At 38.5% G+C, this 18112-nt stretch overlaps 1 protein-coding gene across 7 annotated transcripts in view; it reads left to right on the forward strand.

Annotated features, from left to right (window-relative positions):
• The window catches only part of numbl (NUMB like endocytic adaptor protein), a 124048-nt gene that overhangs the window by 95486 nt on the left and 10450 nt on the right, over positions 1 to 18112 (forward strand). For all 7 annotated transcript variants that reach the window (XM_057838350.1, XM_057838351.1, XM_057838355.1 and 4 more), the window contains 3 exons: positions 5895 to 5969; positions 10035 to 10109; positions 17965 to 18105. In XM_057838350.1, coding sequence (XP_057694333.1) covers positions 5895 to 5969; positions 10035 to 10109; positions 17965 to 18105 — 291 coding nt within the window. The remainder of the gene's footprint in view (positions 1 to 5894; positions 5970 to 10034; positions 10110 to 17964; positions 18106 to 18112) is intronic.

Genomic DNA, 18112 nt, shown 5'->3' on the forward strand with positions numbered 1-18112 from the left:
TTGATAACACACATCACTTAAAAGTTTTTCCCACTTGTTTCAATTAAATTTCCATTTGTGTCAAGCTATTTTTAAGTTCTAGTTAAATTTTAAGTTAGTCTAAACTGTAAGTCCTGATAGGATTTTGAGTTTTTGCAGTGTTCAAAATAAATGTATGATACCTGCTGTATTGGCGCACGTTAGGGACAAGTGCTACTTGGTGTTTTATCCAGCAATGACTACTGAGCTAAAATTGACGGTTAACATTATTAAGTCTTAATTTTACACCCTCATCACTCTACAGCGCTATGTCTTCACAGGATAAATAAAGCCTGTATGTAAGACACGTTAGCCACGCATCGACAGTGGTCATAATTAATAGAAACCTAGCCCTTCGCAGGGCTAACGTTACATGAGCGAGTGACAGTAACGTTAATCTTATTTATTAGCGCTTAGAAGTCTACTGCTTTAAGATGGCGGCTGTTTAGTAACGACACTGACTCTGTCATTTCGCATCTAGTTCAACATACATGTGATCTGTATGAGACGCATCAGACGCTACCTGCTACCACCGTAGCATCATGCGGGCTAGTTTTTAGCAACGTCGGCATCGTTTGTAGCGGCTGTCGGCTGCAGTAAGTGTTTTTCTTTTTTTGTTGTTTTTTGTATTTTGTATTCGTTTCAGCTCAAGTGACAACATCAGGCTGTGATCTTTGCATTGTTTAGTGTGAGTTGATTCAGTTGAACATACCTGCTTATAAGACAAACTCTGGAGTGTGTTGTTTTTGTAGATGAATATGCAGATACATGTTTATTCGGGAACACATTTATGAGAATAATGATAATATTTATGACATTACCAACAACAGCAAACCTCTGATGCCAATGTTTTTGTAGTGTACGCGAGCAACAGTTACATTACATCAGTCCTTCTCAAAGAGTGGGGAGCGCATGTGACCTCAGGGAACATACTTTTTTTTTTGCCATAGTAGAATAACGTGTAAATGCACATGCACTCTGTGGGTGGCAGTGGCAGCATGAAGCCAAATCAATTAAGACGTCTCTTAAACACATTAGACCCCAATCATATTGATAAGCCGCTTGAATTTTTTTCAGCGAAAACATGCCGAATATTGCTAACGATTATCCCGCTTTGTGAGTGCTACATCAGTAAACCAGTGAGCACTGTTAGCATCATATAAGGTGGCATACAAAGTTATTCAGTGCAAGAAAACTCACACCATATCTGTCAGGAATGAGCAGGCAGGCAGGTTGTATGGACCCAAATGCAGGGAAACAAAAAATGCAGCGAGGCAGGTGGCAGTGAACTAAAAAAAAACCTTTTAATGATAACTAACAAAATCACAAAGTACAAACAAAAGGGCTATGGCTCAAAAGGCAATGTTCAAACAAAACTTACTTAAGCAGAGGGACTGGTACACGAGGGCGTGGAACGGACTTGACTTTGGTGAAGACGGACATAGACATAGACAATGACGCAACAAGGAGTGACAAGAAACTGGGTCATTATATACGCAGACAAGGGGTAACGAGACGAGGAACAGCTGGGTAACACAGGTGGATGCAGATTGCAGGATACACTGGGAAAACACACACAGGTGAGAGCAATGGGTAATCACAGGGACAAGTCACACAAGGAGAAACCAAACACAAAACCTAACAATATCAAAGGAACTGATACTGCCTGCAGGTCCCGGTCATGCTGCAAGTGCTGCAAAAATAAAAACTGTCCCTCTGTCCGATGTAGGCATGTGCAGGTTACTGGTTTCAAGGTATACCGTGGAACGAAAACATCAAGGTTTCAAAACCGCTAAAATTTTCCATCATACAGTCTGTACGGTATCAGCTATTTTTTATGTCCCAAAAATGCTCATCCCCTCCCCCTCAAGTTGTGGCTCAGTGTCAGTGAATAAAATGTGCTGCATGTTAGCAGGAGGACAAGAAACACCTGAACTTTTTCCTCCAACAAAGAAAACGAAGTCGCTTGTATGGGAATACTTCATGTACAGGGAAGTTACAGACAGCCGCGGCTTAGGTGGGCCAACCGACATGTAAAACGTGTTTGCGGGGGTGGCTACCAGAGAATGCAATATCCAATATGATTTTGCATTTATATTATCATATTAAATTAAAGGTTAGTCAACGCTGTCATGAATGTTTCCCACTAGCTACGATTAGCATGCCAATTTGATTTTATTTAGAATATTTCATTTATTTTTTTGTTATTTTTTTTTAAACTTAACATTATACCTATATTCCAATTTGCTAATACGGTGGTACCTCGGCATATGATCGCTTCGACACACGATCTTTTCGACATCCGACATAAAATTTGATTTGCCATTTGTTGCCATGTTGTTGTCGCAATTTAATTGTTTTTTCCGCCAGACGGACGCACGGCGGATTTTCTTGTGAGAGATATCAGCATGGGTTCCAAGAATGTTACATGGTAGATGGAAATGATAGAAAAATATGAACGTGGGGAGTGCATCGGTGAACTGCTTGACAATACTCAACCGACCTCTATTCGCCAGTCTCTACAAGTTAAAGACCAAATGTGAAGTAATTTCATAACATGCCAATTAGGGTCACAATTAAAGTAGTATGTTGTATATTTGACAAAATAATAGCGTTTCCGAAGTTCGAGCCTGAAAGGGGACGAACCCGGAAGTGATACGTCACACCGAGAACCGCAATCGCAGCGCTCCATACGGCCGCCATACAGAGCCCTTCAAACAGTGATTCAAACAGCGATATAAGCGATAGATCGAGCGCAAGGGAGGAGATCCAAGTTTTTGAAGAGTTGGAGGAAGAAGAGGAGGTTGGAATTTTATGTTGGACCTATCATGTATTAGCCAGACGCTAATCAGGATGCAAACAATGTGCCTGGACTACCTGACATGGAATGGAGACAAGACCCATCTAGATTACAAGATTGGTAAAATATAGGCTGTTATTATTTTCATGATTTGAAGATGCAGGCATTTGCACATAATTTTATGTTTTTGTCTATCTGATGACATTGTTTAAAAAAAAAAAAAAAAATCAGACTTCATGTTCATTTTGGCAGATCCGGCAGCCTCGTGCATATAAAATAATAATATAAAAACGTTGGGGGGAAAGAAGGAGATGAGTCGTTGATGGCTTTCTCCACTTTATTGTGCCAACAATAAGAAAACAAAATAATAGCGGACTGCCGCCACATTCGACCGTTAAGTTTTGCTTCCCGCTCATCTCACGCCCTCGCCTCCTCCCGCTCATCTCACGCCCTCGCCTCCTACTACTCACAGCTCTCCAGTCCCAGCGTCTCTTAAACGGATAGTGCATAGTGTCTTGTTATGAGCTTTTTGTTGACAAAGGTATCGAACACACGACGTGCTGACAACTTTGTTTCTTTATTAACACATGGAGCTAACAGCTTGGGGCCATCGGCAGGCTGTGCAGAGCGATAGATAGAGCCTGTGCCGCTCTATCACACTCCCGCTTCACGTGACCAAAACAAGGGTAACGTTATCTGCACTTCAGGGTACCTCGAAAAACATTATATCAGAATATTACACGCAGTTACGACATTACAGTATAAAATAAAATAATAATGGTGCATTGAGAAGCTGGACCAACAAATCACACTCCAAACATTAAAAAAAAACAAAAAAAATTGAAATTTGCGGCATCTTGGGAGCAAGCAGCCAGGATCAATCGGTATTTCAACATGCAGAAAAGACTGTTGCATTTACTGTCTTTTTCAAAAAGAAGGAAGCTGGTTCAAAACGAGTCAGAAAAGCACATAGAAAAGAAAGAAAAAAAGGAAAGTCCCACAGCATGGCAAGTGGGCATTTACATTTTGTTTTCAGCACCATTTTCTGCATAATGTAGTATCCGTAACTGTGTGCGGGCCCGTGAAGGGGCCATCGGACAGCAGAGTGGTGACGTAGCGGGAAGTGAGGAGAAGAGTGCGGCGTGAGAGCGAAGTTGGCGGTCGCATGTTGCAGCAGTCCGCTGTTATTTTTGTTATTTGTTATTTAACTGTTGCCCCAATAAAGTGAAGGAAGCCATCATTCACTCCTCTCCTTTCTATTTCCCTATTCGGGCTATTACAATATGTTCCGGGACCTGTCCGCATGCCGTCATCTCTGCGCTGTCATATGTATTTTGCGTTCCGGCACCTTATGATTTACAAATTAAGCACTGTTCCACAACAGTTGGCAGCTCTGCTTTGACAAAGTCATCAGTCATCTATCCAAAAATCATACTTACTTTTTTGCAAATCCTTGATCATAAGCAGACCGGTTGAGGAAGCAGGCATCTTCGAAGTGTTTGTGGCAGAGAACACGACTCGATGATGGCGTGAAATTCATTTGCCTAGTGCGAACAAAAGATGTCCATTTATGTGCTCTGCTATCCTTTAGCCACTCATACAACTTTTGTTGGATTGAGAACAATACATCGCCACACACCGAGAAGCAATGCAACAATACTGTGTGTATGGCGGACTTTCCTCGCAGTTCTCTGTGTGATGTCAGTTCCGAAGATTTTCGAAGATTGTCGAAGAAAATCATTTTCGTTGTCAAGGGCTTTGCTATGGGTTAAACAAAGAATCTGGAAGGGTTGCATTAAAAAAAAAAAAATAACGAAAATATGCTTGTAATTGTTTAGCCATTGATATTATTCAAAAACATGGTTGGCCAACCTTACTTCACATTTGGCCTTTAAGGTGACAATTATTATTGTGGTACCATCGCCAAATAGATCGCCAGCTACGTTAGGTTTTTAATCATTTATTTCAGAACGTGTGCAACACAACACAACACGCCAACTGTCGGCGGCATTTGACGCCAGGCAAAACAGGACTTTAAAAGAGAAAGTAATATCTCAACTGCACTCTCTCTCGTCTCACTACGTCGTCAGCCAATGCGGTGCGTTCAGGTACACCACACAAAATACATCCCCCACATTAGATTTTATTATTATATTATTATTTCAATTTTTATTCCTAATTTATTTGTTTTGCTCTTTGTAATTGCTATTTGCAATAGTACCAGCAGTATTTATTAAGAATATAGTGTAGGTTGTTAGGCTGTGGAACGAATTAATGGGATTATAAAGTATTCTTATGGGAAAATCCTGCTCGACATCTGACCATTTCGACTTACAAACAAGGTCCTGGAACGAATTGACTTCGTATTTAGAAGTACCACTGTATGTTGTTTTGAAAAATAAAAAATCCTATTCACTGGACATTTTTTTTTTTTGTAACCCAGAAATCTCAAAATAAAACATTTTAGAGCTATAATCGCAATACCCCAATACCGATTTTGCTTAAGGTTATCATACCATCAAAATCTCATCCCGGCACATGCCTAGTCCAATGACGCTGTCGTTTTTGTTTTGTTAGTTTTTTTTTTTTTTTTTTGTCCAAATTGTTTGGCATATTGTATTCAGAGTTAATGTTGCTAATCAATTTCAATGTATTATTGTTATTTATTGATTTTGTGTTTTCAACACAACAACAACAAAAACAATCAGATTTCGTACAATAGCCTTTTTCGTTTTTGGATGGATCGGCTTTTTGTTCCTTTTTGGTCTCCGGTTAGGACAAACCTGTCACTATTTGGTCTGTAACTGTGCACCTTCAAGGCTTCCCACACATGACAAATCATCAGAGAGTCAATACAAGAGTTCTCCAGGTTATAAATTATGCAAACCTTCCTTTCTGTCCTGTCATCATGATCAACTCTGATATTATATCCTACCTGTAGAAACACTTGAATAGGTCTGATGTTTGTTTTGATCTTTTCTGTTTCAGTCTTTGCCTTCAATGGACATTTTGATTTGACAAACAGCATTGACGTCAATGAAATATATCTAAAAATAATGTCATCCTTTGTTCCCAGTACCTAGGCTTGGTGGAGGTGGAGGAGTCTAGAGGGATGCATGTGTGCGAGGAGGCGGTGAAAAAGCTGAAAATTGTGAGTACACGACACACGAGCTGAGACATTTAATACTCGCTGCAGCTCTATTTGCTTTTCCTTTCATCAGTCTGATCCTTCAACTATCAGCAGCAGCAACTTAAAATATGTTTAGGGGCTAAGATTTCCATATACTGTACTGTGCAGTATGTACTAGAAGTTTTCTTAAGTAATGTGCACTGTCACACAAATAAAAGCACACCACCAATGTATCCATAATAAGGATGGAAGCAAAAATTTTCAGATGCACGATAGTGAATGAATGAATCAATGTAGTGTAATGGTGTATGCCGAGGTTGACCCACTTGCTAGATCTTTGAAGAAGATGTCAGAAACAGCACATTTGCTCACTTAGCCTTGTTTTGAGATGTTCAGTTTTGTTTTCATGTATGTTTTCCTAGTCTATTTCTACTGATACAGAACTAGGGAACATTACTGTGTATTTAAAACTCACATTACTACATTGTACTAACGATAAATTTTTCCCCCTGTAAATTATCCTCTTATTAATAAATCTCTCAACCACCTTCTCATTTAGCTCCCCCCTCTTTAACTAGTGCTTCAATAAATTGCTTCCTGTTCTGTTCTCTTGCTCTCTATGGGATTACACAATATCTGGGGCTCTCGGCTGCTACACAACAGTTCAAAGACTATTATTTAGTGCTCTATTTTTCTTTCCCTGACTCACACATTCCTAATGCGTACAGACCCGTTTTCAACTAATTTACTGTTTTGAAGTCCAGCTTAGGCTGAGTTGACCTGTGTTATATAAATTCTGGGCCATTTACACTCCGAATGTTAGTGCGCTCTCTATCCATACTAGTTCATGAGATGCGGGGGAGCTAAAAAGAAAAAAAAAGTGGGTATATTTATTTAACCTTTTTAGGGACAGTGGTCACTACAGTGGACATCTATCTAAAAAAGATCATTAACTTAACTCATTCACGGCCAGACTAGGTCACAGAGTACAGTGGTATGAAAAACTATCTGAACCTTTTGGAATTTCTCAAATTTCTGCATAAAATCACCATCAAATGTGATCTTTCTGAAAAATCATACAGATATAAAAAAAACCAAACATTTATAGTTTTTTTTTATTTTAATGAGGATAGCATGCAAACAATGACAGAAGGGGAAAAATAAGTAAACCTTCTGCCTAAGGAGACTTAAAGAGCAATTGAAACTAATTTTCATCAAACAATTTAGGTTAGGTTTGTGCCCACTGATGAGTGATTTAAAGCTGCCCTGCCCACTATAAAACACACACCAGGTAATAAATGTCTTGATGAGAAGCATTGTTTGATATGCATCATGGCTCGGTCAAAAGAGCTTTCTGAAGACCTGCCATCAAGGATTGTTGATTTTAGGGGTGCACGATATCCATTTTTTGAAACCGATACTGATATTGATAACTTCCTGCTCCTAAAAGCCGATACCGATATCGATAACCGATAATAAAGATATATATTTTTAAATGTATAACCTGAGTTTTTGAACACCTGGAGGTTTGAAAAGAAAAAAAACATAGTGGTGGATTCAGCATAGATTTGCCTTTGATCTCACCAGATTTTTCATAATGACATGAACAAAACAGTGCGTTTCACTTCTGTACTGCCCGACAGCCAGCTAAAAATGAATGCACTTCGATAAACCACAAGACTTGGTCTTTTCTTGCTTTTATGGGAAGATACTCATCTTAATAATGTGAAAGTACAACAGAAAAATACACATATTCAATAATCAATATACAACAAACTGCACAATACACTTATATACACAACTATTATATGTATAGCATAGCACACTAGCTTGAGCTACTAAAGCATTGGCTGGCTTCTATAACACAACAACTTATTAAGTTCTGTACATATGACCCTTCACCACAGAAGTGAACATATAGTGCACATCCATATGTTATAGTAAACATAAAATACTTACATACATACATACATAGACATATTTCCGAGGCGGAAACGTAACAGAAAGCATTCACGATTGTCAATGCGACCGCTAGTCACCGCAATGTGAATGTGAATGAGCTTGTAATGTGAACAAAACTACTGTTACCAAAAATAGATGCAACTTATTATCCTGACCAGCAGGTGGGAGCAATGCCCCGCAAATGGTCAACTGCTTTCCTATACTAGTGTGTAAAGTCTTTGTAAACTGTAAAGCCAGCACAATACATATTATCGGTCCTATTAATAATGTTATTGGATTTATCGGGATGACGTCATAATTCCTACTATCGGACCAATAATTATCGTGCACCAGTAGTTGATTTGTATTAAGCTGGGAAAGGATACAGAACCATCTCTAAAGGTCTGGCTGTTCATCAATAGACAGAGAAGTTGTCTACAAATGGAGAGAGTTTGGCACTGTTGCTTCTCTCCCAAGGAGTGGCTGCCCACCAAAGATGAAACCAAGAGTTCAGTGCAGAATACTCAGAGAGGTTAAAAAGAACACTGGAGTGTCTGCTAAAGACTTGCAGAAATCACTGTCACAGTACAATATCTCTTTGCACACATCGATGATAAGTAAAACTATGGCCAAGAATGGTGTTCATGTGAGGACTCCACGGAGGAAGCCTCTGCTGTCTAAAAAAAAAATAATTGTTGCTCGTTTATTGTTCGCAAAAAGGCACTTGGACACTCCACAGAAGTTTTGGCAAAATATTTTGTGGACTGATAGAACCAAAGTTGAATTGTTTGGGAGTAACATACAATGTCATGTGTGAGGGAAAAATGGAACAGCTCCCATTGAGACGCTGTGGCATGACCTAAAGACAGAGATTCATGCCAGACATCCCAGGAATCTGACTGAACTACAGCACTTTTGTAGAGTAGAATGGGCCAAGATTAGTCCTGGTCAATGTGCCAGACTGAGCTGCTGCTACAGGTGGTCCACTTACCTTTTTTTCCCCTTCTGTCATTGTTTGCATACTATCCTCATTAAAATATGAAAACCTATAAATGTTTGTGCAGTTTTAGTTAAAGTAGACAGTTTTTTCATCTGTGTGATTATGACAAAGATCAGACCACATTTGATGGTGATTTTATGCAGAAATGTGAGAAATTCCAAAAGGTTCAGATACTTTTTCATACCACTGCATGTGTTAATGGAAAACACCTATTGACGGCAATGGACGTCCAATCCATTTGTACTGGGGCGTATTTGAATTTAATTACTTATTTTTCTAGTTTTTTTCTCGGTTCATTACAATTAGTTTATATTTTTTAAGTTTAAATTAAAAAACAAATATTTAGAATTATTTGTATTTTTATTACTCTGTTTTGTGTGCATCTTTTTTTTCCAAATGTTTATTCCTTACTATCTAAAATATTAACTGCCCTCCCCCAATAATGGTTCCTATCATTAATTAAATTTTTTTTTAAATTGCCCATCGCCAAAAACGTGCGGGCAACACATAAAACTGCAATTACATATCAAGTATAAGCTGCAAAATTTTGTCCGTGGGCCGTAATTGGCCCCTGTTCGAGACCCTTGTCCCATATCAACGTAATAAAAACTTTTAGGGAAAAAAAAATCATTAATCATTTTGCGCCTCTTGGGGTGGGCAAAATGCCCTTAGTGATGGAGGGCTGTGATTTAAAGTTCGTTCTTGCAGTTTATGTGATCAATATATTGTAAAGATACTATTTCACTGGAGGTCCCAGTTTAATCGAAATGGAATTTTTTTTTTTTTTTTTTTTTAAATCCACTTTTCACATGCCTCGCTCCCTGTTTGGGCCCTGTGTAGTGAGGTAAAATTTGCTCCCCACTACCATACCCATGGTGATTAGGTATGGGTTACTTCATTGAAAATTTTAAATTAAATTAACTGCAGGCGTAAAATTTAAAATTTTCGCGAACCTACTCTCCGTTCTTTGAACCCAAACCATACCGAATGATGGAACTTTATATCCTTAATATGACAGGTACTCGAAATGCAATAATAGCATCTGACTTCAACACCACAGAATCAATTCATTCTTGAGGTGAAGTGAAACATGTAGCTGTTACAGTCACCCGTGCATGATTCATTCTGTCATTCATTCATTCCAGAGTGGAAAAAAGACAGTCAAGGCAGTATTGTGGGTCTCAGCTGACGGACTCAGGGTGGTGGATGATAAAACGAAGGTAAGCATGATTTTAAATTTTAACTCCTAGATGCTTCACCCACATTTACAGTGTCGTGAAAATGTACTTGCCCCAGTCTTGATGTCTGTGTTTCATAATGTTGAAGACTGTTGCTCAAAGTATTAAAGCAGGCAAATGAAAATTTCTTTGACCTCTGATGATGGAGAAAATAATGTACAGTATAAACACAAAAATGGCACCGTTTACTAGTGCAGCCATTTTGTGACATCAGTTACACCCATGCTCATACGGACTAATAGACTTGAGCACATATGCATGTGATAATGTACTGTATAATAGTGTCCAGTGAAAGGGTGGACAATATAGGATACTCAAATTTGATAAAATAGTACCAGCATTGATAAAATGTCTGCCCGCACTAAGAGCGCAGCCACTTTTTTAAAATACTGGATTTTATTTACGTATTTCTTCACTATTTACTCTTCAGAAAAATTAAAATTGTGTTTATTTTCAATTTTTTCATCAAGATTCTATTGTCTAAAACTATTGTCTCTTTCAACATATATTTTCCTTGGACCTGCCCACTGAAGTGAAAAGCATGTTGTTAATTAAAATGAGACTTCCCGATCACTTGGTGCACCATCCGAGTCCTAGCAGCTTGCACCTTTGGCAATCTTGCACCTTTGGCAAGCTGCTAGGAGGAGGAGCTCAGACATAAACTTGCACTTGAGGAATGTCTGGCGACTGGGAGGCGTCCCTGTGTGAGTGCAGCTCACCGGGGACTCTTTTGAAAGTAGATCAGACTAAAGCGCTGCGGAGAATAAAAGAGAGAGTGCATTCAATGGAGAAGCCCTTTACGCGTCTTCTTTTCATATTGGTGGAAGACCACACACATAATACGCATCACCAACAACCCCCACTGGTGCCGCTTCAATAACACCACCTATGTTTGTGCTCCTTCTGCTCTGAACCAAATATGACCTTGAGTGTGCAATGGCAAGATAGAATGCTATTCTAATTATTCTTCTGATGCACCAATCTAGAATTATAAAAAGAAAACAAATAATCTCCCATTGGCACACTGAACCTGTCTCTGGTTCACCTATTCTTGTGTGATATAGTCCGGTTGTTCTGAAAATGTGGTACGCAAAACATTGACTAAAATAACTGTGCAAACATTTTTTTTTCTACTTTTATTTTTTTACGACAGTGCATTTATGAAGAAGGCACATTTCAGTTAAACTAAAAAACGTTTCTTTTCCACATAATAAGGAGCAACCTAAGTGTAGAACCATTAAACTAAATCCTTTAAGTACACATTTCCACCAAAATCAGAGTACAGTGTTAATTCTTTCAGTGCTACAATGATAGACGTCCAATCAGGGACCTGCGAACTATGGCCCCAGAGCCACATGTGGCTCTTAAAGCCTTCTGCTGTGTATGGTGTGTTACTAGGTGGACGTCATTAGGGGTGTGACAAAATATCGAAATGGTGTAATGTAATGATGATACTTTGTATCCCAAAAGGTTATCGATATGCACCTGCCAAGAATCGAGATATCGTTTTACAAAGGTGTCAATTTCTAAAAAAAAATTAAATAAGAAGGAAACACAGGCATGAAAATCTCTCACCTTTCGGGAAATTCCCCGTTTTGAAGTCAAAAAGGGTGACCTACGTGAATTGCGTAGATCCGACGAGAAATTCTTTTTGGGAGGGGGGAGGGTCGAGAGCTTTTATTTAATTATTATTATTATTATCATCATGTGATTAGCATAGTACGTAAACTGAGCAATTCAGAAATCGGTCCTTTAAAAAAGTGACAGTGACAGTCAGCAAATCCTTCTAGATGCTTCGCTGACGAGAACCAATCATCGGCCCAAACTGCATTCTATTATTCCAATCGCGCGCACTTTTTACGTGTACATGGAGTGCTTGGAGAGCCATTGGTTGCATTGCAAAGCTGCGTAAACAAAAAGCAGGCCTTATCCACACCGGGGCAGACCAGAGCGCAGCATACACACTTGCCTGTATTTGCCAGCGGATTGAATTTGGTGAGTAATGGTTTATCGTTTTCATATTGTGCGATATAATAAAGTTACTGCCATTCATTGCAGCTTGCGTTGAACACTGCCAGAGCAAGCCAAATCTCCCGTGAAAAAATAGCTCCCGTTAAATTGGCGTCAAGCTTGTGTATTTAGCGGTAATATAAACGAAGAAACGCACTGTTGAGTCAAATTAAGCGGCATGCTCTCGGATGGAGGGGGGCGCCTCGCATCGCTCCCGTCGTCCGCCTGAGACGCGTTATTTTCGGCTGGGACTTAAGCTGACGGCCGGTGTCGGCACAACACCGGCCCGATGAGTGGTGGGAATGATTTTTGCTTCTTAAAGCTTTTCAGAAATACCGTGATCCCTCGTTTTTCGCAGTTAATGGGGACAAGAACCCGTCGCAATAAGTGAAAACCGCGAAGTAGCGCCCCCCCTCAATTTTTTTGTGCGTGTTCAATGTATTTATTCAGATTTTACATTGGGGAAAAAATATATAAGACATGTTTATTCACTTTTTTTCCCCCCAAAGTATCATTTATAAATGGTTTTTAAGCACTTCAAAATGTAAGAATTATGATAAGTTTTAAACATGTTACTGCCCCACCGAATTATTTTTAAACAAGAATAAAGTAGTAAGAAAATGCTTGGCTTTATTAAATGCTTCATGGTGAGTCTACTCAAACCCTCTGAGGCTGCTCACTTTGTTAAACGATGATTGACACATGTGCAAACTTTTTCTATGATTGAATTTTTTTTTTTCTTCTTTTTTGAAGCAACTTATTTTTTGATTGAATAATAATAAAGACACAAATGTCCTATAGCCAAAATGTGGCCCAAATGCAAAACAACATTACTTCAATGGAAAAAGTTGTTTCAATCAAGAAAAATTGTTTTCAAATGCTTTTTTGTCTCAAATTTATTTTTGCAATCAAAAAAAAATTTTTTTTTTAATTGAAAAAACTTTTTGGGGGGATTAAAATGATATATTTTGATAGAAGCAACTGTTTTTTTGATTGAATAATAAAGACACAAATCCACCTCCATAGTTATTGAGAGAGAAAGAAATCAAGAAAGCTTTAAAAATAAAAGCCACCGGGGTGTCTGATTATTTATTTATATATTTATTTAAGAGATATATTTCATTATATAGATATGCCTTGTAAGGAAAGGCGATTGAGGGATTAAAAATAAAAAAAGAGTTGGATGAAGCTGCTAAAGGCAGTGGATACCTCATCAGCTGGGTGAATAGCACACTTGGTAAGAATACGTTTGCAAGGATAGTAAGGATAGTCGGGTATAAAATACAATTATAAACACAATTACAATGTTATTTTTCTATAAGATTTTATGCCATTGCTTTATCAATTATTAGGTGCTAGAGTTGTTAAGCATTGATAATAATGAAATAATAGTTTTGAGAAAACTGTGCTGTTGGTGGCTCAGTGACCATCTGATGTGGTTTGTTCTCAGATGAACAAGTTGAGGAAGGAAGTTTTGATGCAGAGGTTGAAGGAAGAAAAGAGGCAGACTGACTGAGTCACAGCCAGAAAGTGTTGATGACAGTGTTGATTTCTATTCACTGTTGCCCCCTCCCAATTAAAGTATGTCACAGTTGCAGCCAATTATTATCTAAAGCTGGTTAAAATTGAAGTAATATTGTTTTAAGGTGTATTAAGTACTTGTTCATGTGCCCCTTTTGATCTACGAGCACCCGCCCCTCCACCGGTCTCAGCACGGCCCTGCTGAAACACAGTGTGGGTCGACAGAGCTCAATATTTTGTTGGGTTGTACAGTGTACCGGAACATATTTCCTCCACACCCTCGTCACCTTTTTAACCCCTGACCCATTTTCATGCCTGAAACAACAAGTTGCTGCCCAAATCTTCCACCATAATAGGGTCTCAGTTAACTCTAAGGCTACATTTACGGTACATGACGCCCAATCCATTTAGACTGGGAACGGTCGTTCATTCAAAACCACAGCATTCGCAGTCAATCTATCCGATTTTCAGGGCATTAACAGGTCACTTGCGGTTCATTTTAGGGCATTTTCAGGTAGTTTCCTGTTGAGTTTGAGTCACTGCCTATTCATTTGGGTGATTCCCAGGTCACTGCCAGTTCTGTAACTCAAAATACACAGGAAGTGACTTATATAATTCCCCAAAATCAACAGGAAGTAACTAACTGAACATCAACAGATAAATGACCTTAAATGACCCAAAATTACCTTATTGCCTGGCATTGGCTGCTACTGACGGCCATAGATGTTCAATCCGTTTGAAGTGGGAGGGATGGCAGCGAATGAACTTTCGTTCATTCGCTGCCACCCCACCCAGTTCAAATGAATTGGACGTCTATAAGTGATAAACTCATTCCAATTCATAGCAGAAGCTTGTTTTTCTGTTTACTAGTTGTTTGTAGAATATCCAAGAATGATTTCCTGACCAATGTATCGATAATCATTGTATCGCCAGATCATTGTTATCGTGAGCTTTGTATCGCAAATCGTATCGCATCGTGAGGTACCAAGAGGTTCCCACTCCTAGATGCCATGATGTCAAAATGGATTAGAAATCTATTGCCATCATTAGATGCAATTGTAGTTCATTAAAATAACTAATGCTTCTGACCTTTTATGGGTAACATTTTGGCCTACTTCGCTAAGATATTTAAATGTTGGCCCTGGGAAAGCCAAATATCGTTTTTGGTGGTAGTTGCTGTAAAATATTCGAGAACATCTGACATTCCATTATGATATCCCGCTTTGGTCTCTATGTGTCTCTTCGTGACCTTTCCTTTCTATGTCAGTCTGAATCAGTGACCAAGTGGTGAATGCGCTGCCCATGACGCATGACCTTCATGATGCACAGAAAGCAAAACCTTTTCTGTAGCTAGATGAGACACACAGTCACATTTCACCATGCTGTATTCATCCTGGAGACATGCACACACAGACAACTGGCTATGATCGAGGACAGAACATGGACTTACTTTATTGATATTTTCCTGCACTTGACTTAGGTGTGTGCCTATCAGAGGTGGGTAGAGTAGCCAAACATTTTACTCAAGTAAGAGCAGCGTTACTTCAAAATATTATTACTCAAGCAAAAGTAGTCATACAAAAAAATGCACTCTAGTACAAGTAATAAAGTATTTGGTGAAAAGAATACTCAAGTAATGAGTAACATTGTGAGTAACTGCCTATATTTTTGTTGGATTTTTTATTTTACAATGGTATTTTTTTCTGAGCACAAAGTTATCTATATGGACTGTTGTCATAATGATACTGTACGATAATCCATTAAATAACCACATTAAGCCGTAGGCGGAGTTTGACTTTTGTGGCTGGGGGGGGGGCAAAACATGTTGATGACCCCGAAACACAGTGTCAGCAATAAAATTAACTTCCAAGATATATGCTCTGATAGGAGCTTATTGTCTGTGTGCATGTGTGAGCGCGCGCGTTTTTCTGTCTTACCTAGTGGAGAAGTAGACGCCGCATCCTTTTTGACTGAATATTCTAGCCAGAATCTATCCTCAGATAGTTTTGGCTAAGCAAAGAAAATGTCTCTAAGGTGCTAGTCACATGATGTGTTCAAAAAGTAATTTTTTTGACCCATTATAAAAAATGATTTTTTGTTGATTTCATTCATTCTTGTTGTTTGTTTTATTGCTTTACAACTTTTATAGACAACATTTTACCTGCAAATCTTAATTTTAAATTCATACAAAGGAAAATCAATTACATGCAATGACATTTTCTGCACCAGGGGGAGCTATGCCCCCGTCCCCTTTTAACTTCAGCGTATGCATTAAGCCATAGACCCCCCCCCCCCCCCCCCAAAAAAAAAGAAATCATTCAATTCTGACGAGGGAAAAATGATTACATAAATTAAGCATTATTCGTCCGATGAGCATGCCCTCTGGTGGAGACAATAATTCCTGGTTTGAATAGTGAAGAGTTGCTTCCTAATTACTATTTTGAAATTAAAAGGATCATATTTCTGGTTTTGCATGGTCAATCGGTGCCAAATAAATTCTGGGAGGGGTTAAAATCAACACTTTGGAGTCATGTTGAGGGCAGCGCTCCATGTAAAATACTTAATTTTTTAGTACTTTAAAGACACCACATGATTGAACAGGCTGGCGTGTGATTGGTATAATGGAGCCATGTGATTATTGTTACGACATCTCATTGGTGAAATCGGTAGAGCTACCTTTGCAATACACCAGGCATGCCTCTACTGGTGGGATCACTAGCAAAAAACAAAAATAACGGTAACACTTTACAATAAGGGTCCCTTAATTAACATTAGTTAACCCTTTATTGCCAATGTATCACATTTGTGTTCTAAGTGAATGTTTTTTGGACCCTTATTGTAAAGTGTAGCACATGTTTCCCTTAACTAAGAAATTATAAATGCTTAAGTTCCCTATCCCTCCCTAACCTTTATTAACCATTACTGAATGGTTAACTAAGAAATTATAAATGCTTAAGTTAACAAACCCTAAGCCTAAACCCTAACCCTAAATAGGCCTATATATTTTTTCAAATTTTACCAAACTATTTATTACGCTCTGGTTATGCATTAACTAATGTTAATTAATATATTACTAAATGTTAAATAAGGGATTATATGAATTATTGTAATGTTACTTAAACCTTAGTTATTGTCTTAAAATGCATTAACTAATTCATTAACTTAATGCATTAACTCATGTTAATTCATATATTAATACATGCTAGATAAGGGTTTAAATGAATTATTGTAATGTTACTTAAACATTAGTTATATTCTAAAAATGCATTAACTAATGTTAATTAAGGGACCCTTAATGTAAAGTGTTACGCCCCAAAAATCTAATATGTAGAATAAAGAGGAAAAATGTAATGACTCTTGTCAAGCCCAAAGTAGCGGAGTAAGAGTAGCGTTTTTTCTTCACAGATCTACTCAAGTAGAAGTATAAAAGTATAGCTGAGTTAAACTACTCTTAGAACTACATTTTTCTCAAAAAGATACTCAAGTAAATGTAACTGAGTACATGTAACACCTTATTACCCACCTCTGGTGCTTATTATTATCTAGTGTATGTAGTGTAATAAGACGTCACGCAACCACAACCAGTTGTTTGAAAAGAAGACACTCTGCTCTGCACTGACTTTCACCTTGGTACCAGCAGCTCCCCGCATTCACTCAGTGAATGGCCCGCTATTCTTCCTTCTCTTTAATTTTTTCTTCTCCCGTCCTCATCCGCCCTCACTCTCTTCTATTCCACCCCTTTCTTTGTTTTCTGAGGCCAAAAAGGATGCCAGTGGATGCGTGTGTGAGTCCCTCTGTGTTCCTTTGTTCCTTTTATCTGCCTCCCTGCTCTCGTGTTGTGATTTTCTTTTTGTTTTTGGAGTGTCAAAGAGGTGAGTTCGGGGCCCCTAAATATACACGAAGAAAGTGATACCCCCCTCCAAGTCTCCTCTGTAGACACTGAGGCAGGCTGAATAAACCTTTAATGGACGGAAAAGCAAGTGAAGCAAACATCCCACAGATTTAAAGAGTGCCCAGTGTTAATAGACTGTTGTTACTGACTTTTATGGGTGGGATGAAGAATTTTTTTTCAGGCAACCTCTGAAATGGATCAGTTTACTCCGCACTCCAATGGCAATGACTGTGGAACCAGTTTGATCAATCTGACAGGAATTAATTGTCCATGGAAAGAAATATGTGCTATATGCTGCATAGAATATTGAGCCCTAATTGCATTACTGTTTTTTTCTGGAAGTGTTAAATTAAGATGAAGCAAGAAAGTTGAAACCAAGTGTGATATGTCAAAATTTACTTTAAATTCTTCCAGGACCTCATTGTGGACCAGACCATAGAGAAAGTCTCCTTCTGTGCTCCTGATCGAAATTATGATAAGGCGTTCTCCTATATCTGCAGAGACGGCACCACTAGACGTTGGATGTGCCACTGTTTCATGGCACTCAAAGACTCGGTGAGGC

Source organism: Corythoichthys intestinalis, chromosome 6, assembly GCF_030265065.1.
Source record: "Corythoichthys intestinalis isolate RoL2023-P3 chromosome 6, ASM3026506v1, whole genome shotgun sequence".
Lineage (NCBI taxonomy): Eukaryota > Metazoa > Chordata > Actinopteri > Syngnathiformes > Syngnathidae > Corythoichthys > Corythoichthys intestinalis.